Source organism: Otolemur garnettii, unplaced genomic scaffold (assembly GCF_000181295.1).
Source record: "Otolemur garnettii isolate 467f Iridium unplaced genomic scaffold, OtoGar3 scaffold00022, whole genome shotgun sequence".
Taxonomy (NCBI): Eukaryota; Metazoa; Chordata; class Mammalia; order Primates; family Galagidae; genus Otolemur; species Otolemur garnettii.
This window is the reverse complement of record NW_003852417.1, coordinates 15,144,050-15,149,079: the sequence shown is the minus strand read 5'-3', so window position 1 is coordinate 15,149,079 and position 5,030 is coordinate 15,144,050. Positions and strand designations below refer to the sequence as shown.

At 46.3% G+C, this 5,030-nt stretch overlaps 1 protein-coding gene across 3 annotated transcripts in view; it reads right to left on the bottom strand.

Annotated features, from left to right (window-relative positions):
* Window positions 1–5,030, bottom strand: part of FKBP1B (FK506 binding protein 1B) — a 12,953-nt gene that overhangs the window by 4,643 nt on the left and 3,280 nt on the right. For all 3 annotated transcript variants that reach the window (XM_023511864.1, XM_003787434.3, XM_003787433.2), the window contains exon 2: window positions 3,796–3,843. Coding sequence is in view for 2 of the 3 variants with exons in the window: in XM_003787434.3 (XP_003787482.1) it covers window positions 3,796–3,843 (48 nt within the window). In the remaining variant the exon portion in view is untranslated. The remainder of the gene's footprint in view (window positions 1–3,795; window positions 3,844–5,030) is intronic.

Sequence of the window (5,030 nt, the reverse complement as noted above, 5' to 3'; positions counted from 1 at the left end):
AGCTACTTGGGATGGTGAGGCAGGAGGATTGCTTGAGCCCAGGAGTTTGAGGTTGGTATGAGCTATGAAGCCACAGCACTCTATCCTGTGGCAACAGAGTGAGACTCTGTCTCAAAAAACAAAACCACAATGAGATACCACCAGGTACTACCAGAGCAGGCCAAAACCAAACCAAACCAAAAGAAAAACCTGATATTAACAAGCTAGTACTGATGAGGACACAGGGTAACTGGGCATCTTGTACACTAATGGCGGAAGTGGACACTGGCACAACTACTTGGGACAGCTATTAGGCAGCACTACTACAGGTGAACCTGGGTATAACCCTGCCCCCTAGCAGTTCCATTTCTGGGCATATACCCAATATATATACACTGACCCCTACAAGGCTGTTCAGAAAAAAACTATTTATAAAAATTAAAAACTATAAGTAACCCAAATGTCCATCAACAGTAAAAAGGATAAATAAATTATAGTATATTCATAAATGAAATATTATAGATGAATAAAAAGGACAAACAGGCTCAGTACCTGTGGCTCAAGTGGCTAAGGCGCCAGCCACATACACCTAAGGTAGTGGGTTCAAATCCAGCCCGGGCCCGCCAAACAACAATGGCGGATGCAACCAAAAAATAGCCAGGCATTGTGGCAGACGCCTGTGGTCCCACCTACTTGGGAGGCAGAGGCAGGAGACTTGCTTGAGCCCAGGAGTTGGAAGTTGCTATGAGCTGTGATGCCACAGCACTCTACCCAGGGGGACAGCTTGAGGCTCTGTCTCAAAAAAAAAAGAAAAGGACAAACAACTCTGGATAAATCTCACGGACATAATATTGAGTGAGATAAGCCAAACATAAAAGAATACATATTCTACGATTCCATTCATATCAAGTTCAGAAGCCAGGTGCAGCGGCTCACACCTGTAATCCTAGCACTTTGGGAGGCCAAGGGGTGGATTACTTGAGCTCAGGAGTTGGAGACCAGCTTAACCAAAAGTGAGATCCTAACTCTACTAAAAATAGAAAAAACAGCCAGGTGTTGTGGCGGGTGCCTATGGTCCCAGCTACTGGGGAGGTTGAAGCAAGAGGATTGCTGAGCCCAAGAGGTCTCAAAAAAAAAAAAAGGAAGAAGAAGGTGTTGTGGCGGGTGCCTATGGTCCCAGCTACTGGGGAGGTTGAAGCAAGAGGATTGCTGAGCCCAAGAGGTCTCAAAAAAAAAAAAAGGAAGAAGAAGAAGAAGAAGAAAAAAATATATATATAAAGTCCAAAGATAGGCAAAACCAATCCATGGAGGAAAAGTCATAATAATAATTACCAGGCTGGGTGAGATGGCTCACGCCTGTAATCCTAACACTTTGGGAGGCTGAGGCAGGTGGATTGCCTGAGCTCAGGAGTTGGAGACCAGCCTGAACAAGAGTGAGACCTCACCTCTAAAAATAGCCAAGCATTATGGCAGGCACCTATAGTTCCAGCTACTTAGGGAACTGAGGCAAGACGATCACTTGTGCCCAAGAGTTTGAAGTTGAGGTAAGCTATGATGACGCCACAGCACTCTACCAAGGGTGACAAAGTTAGACCCTGCCTCATAAAAAAGAAGAAGAAGAAGAATTACCTTTAGGGGTGGGAGAGGCATGGGGTAGGCCTCTGAGGGTACTGGTAATGTTTTTGTTTATCTGGGTGGTAGTTACATAAGTATGATCACTTAAAAAAATTCATAGTGGCCAGGCCTGGTGGCTATTGCCTATAATCCCTGCACTTGGGAAGACCAAGACAGGTGAATTGCTTGAGCTCATGAGTTTGAGACCAGCCTGAGCAAGAGTGAGACACACACCCCACCCCACCCCGGTCTCTACTAAAAAAAAAAAAGAAAAACTGAGGCAAAAGTATCACTTGAGCCCAAGAATTTGAGGTTGCTGAGAGCCATGATGCCACGGCACTCTATGAAAGGTGACAAAGTGAGACTCTGCCTCAAAAAAATAAAAAATTCAGGGCAGGCAAGGTGGCTCACCCCTGTAATCCTAGCACTCTGGGAGCCTGAGGCATGTGGATTGCCTGAGCTCAGGAGTTTGAGACCTCACCTCTAAAAAACAAAAAATAGGCTCGGTGCCTATAGCTCAGTGGCTGGGGTGCCAGCCACATACACCAGAGCTGGCAGGTTCGAACCCAGCCCGGATCTGCCAAACAATAATGACAACTACAACCAAAAAATAGCCAGGTGTTGTAGCGGGCACCTGTAGTCTCAGCTACTTGGGAGGCTGAGGCAAGAAAATCACTTAAGCCCAAGAGTTTGAGGTTGCTGTGAGCTGTGATGTCACAGCACTCTACTGAGGGTGACAAGGTGAGACTTTGTCTCAAAAACAAAAATTAAAAAATTCATCGAGCTGTGCATCTTAAATTATGGTCTGTACAATATTTAAGGAAAAAAGGTTGCCACAAGTCTCATATAGTCTTCTGCTTTGTTTCTTTCTTTTTTTTTTCTTTTAAAGAAGGTTGTCTCACTCTTGCTCAGGCTCTCTCTCGAACACCTGGGCTCAGATGATCCACCCACCTTGGCCTCCCAGAGTGCTAGGATTATAGGAATGAGCCACCACTCCTAGCCCCTTCTGCTGTGTTTGATAAGAAAGTTTCTCCCTAAACCAGAGCTGGTCATAGCTGATGTTAATGTTAAATGCACATCACCTGCTCCATGTATGTGCTATGAAAAGACTTTGCAAAAAGATGTTGTGGTTTCAGTAACTTGATCAATACCAGTCTGTGTATAACACAGAGAACAGATAAATCAATTACATGGGTCAGAAGCCCCAGAGGACCCATGATAATTAGGCCATACCACCAGGAGATATAACACAGCTCCAGCCCACTGACGTCAGCGACTGGCAACACAACTGTCAAGAAACATCCACACTGCCTGCCTAGAATTAACCTTGTGCTTCACACGGGCCCACAGAACTGCTAAAAATGGCCCCATCTGAAGGTGTCCTAGGAATTAAACTGGACTTGCTATACGCTAAGTGGTTGTCACCAAGTTTGCCACATTGGGAAGCAGGTCACAAGGCAGGGTGTTCACCCCCCTTGGAACAAACACCTGCTCATGATCTTGGCACCAGCAGTTTTGCAGAACTCATCTAGAATGCCCTTCAGCCCACCCACCCAGACTCCAGATACAGGGCGTCTAAGAGGGTCAGCCTAGAGGTGGAACCCTCCTCTGGGCTCCCTGGGCATCCAGAGACAAGCACTCCCATCACCCCACCCCTCCAGGCCACATGCAGCCCTCTGTCCACACCAGTGAAGGCAGGATCCTCCCTCATACCTCATTTTTGTGCTCCTGGTGCCTAGCAGGGAATTGGCCCAGTAGGTGCTCAGTACCAATAGGCTGAATTGAATAGTCTATCTCTGAAAAGATTAAGGAAACTCAGAGGAAGCCAACCTCCTCTTTTCTAATGATACTCATAGGATGAAGAGGGTGTCTGCTGGGAGTTTCAGAACTCTGAGCTTTAAGAGGAGTTTCCAAACAGCAGACAGAACCAGAAGGGCCAGGGGTCCATGATGTCTGCAACAGAGGGAAGGGAACTAGAGGTCCTTGACTTACCAGAAACCCTTGCTGGTATAAGAGGGGGAAAACTTGACCTTTCTCATATCTACAAGACTGGCTTAGAGCAGGGTGGTAGCTGATCACAAGCAGATCTGGCTGCCTTGGGTTCTGGGGCTGATCCAGGGAGCAGACACCCCAAGAGGGGTTCAGAGGAGAGCCATGCCTTGGGAAGGGCAGGCCTGGGTGAGGACTATGGGAGAGGCCTACCTGTGTAGTGCACCACGCATGTCTGGCCCTTCTTGGGGAATGTCCTTCCTGCAAAGAAACATGAGGGCAGATGAAGGAACAGGGTACTGGAAAAACTCACCTGGGATATTCAGGTGTGATCCTGACCAAAAGCTCAGGCCCATGTTTCCCTCCATACTGTGGAGATGCCCATGGCCCTGGTTCTGACTCAGTGCCTCATATGAGCCAGGACTAGTCACATCACCTCTGGGGCCTGAATTTGAACTTTATTTCCTTGGTTTCCTCAACTCTTCTCTCTCCTGGGCTTTTTCTTTTTCCTCCTTTCTTTGATTATTCCTTTTACTTTATCTTTTAAAATATGGATGGAAGCCCACTATGTGCCTGGCCTAGACTAGATTCCAGAGACACAGGGCAAGGTATGAAGTCATGAGGGAGTTAGGGAAATAGACACAAAAATACTAGACTATAATGTAGAGTGATAGCTGTTACTGAGAAGGGATAAAACATAATCATTCACAAACATTTAGAGGACCTACTAAGTGGCTAAGTGCCTGTCCCCGGGTATACAGCAGCAAACACTACAGAGGAGCCCTCTGCTCTTTTGGAGTTACGTTGTAAGCAGGGAGACAAGTGATATTCAAACAAGAGGATTATGGGTTGTAATGAGTACACTAATGAAAATAAACACAAAGGTGAATTAAAGGGAGCTACAGTGGGATAGGCCATTTCAGAAAAGAGTGATCCAGGATGGCTCTCTGAGAAGGTGACCTTTGAGCTGGAACTTGGAGGATCTGCAAAGTGCTGGGAAAGAGCACTCCAGGCAGGATCGCAACTGTGCAGCATCAGCATATCTGCAGACCAGAAAGGCAGCTAAGTGCTGGAAAGAGGGGAGAGAGGAGAGAAGTGGGAAAGAGCCTGATCGTGCTGGGCTTACAGAGCCGTATTTAACACTAAGTGCAACAGAAAACCACTAGAGGGTTTTAAGCAAGAGAATGACATAATCTGAATTAAGATTTTATAAGATCACTCTGGCTGCTGTGTGTAGGTTGGACAGTTAGGCGTCTGTTCCAATAATCCAGACAAGAAATCAATGGTGGCTTGATTTAAGGTGGTGGCAGCAGAGAAGAGAGCAAAATAGATTGGAGACATATTTTGGAAGCTAAGCTGATAGGCATGCAAACAAACTAAAAATGGGGTTGAGGATGAGGGAAAAGGAGAAGCCAACACCAATGCTTCGTTTTTCTTTTTTTTTTTTT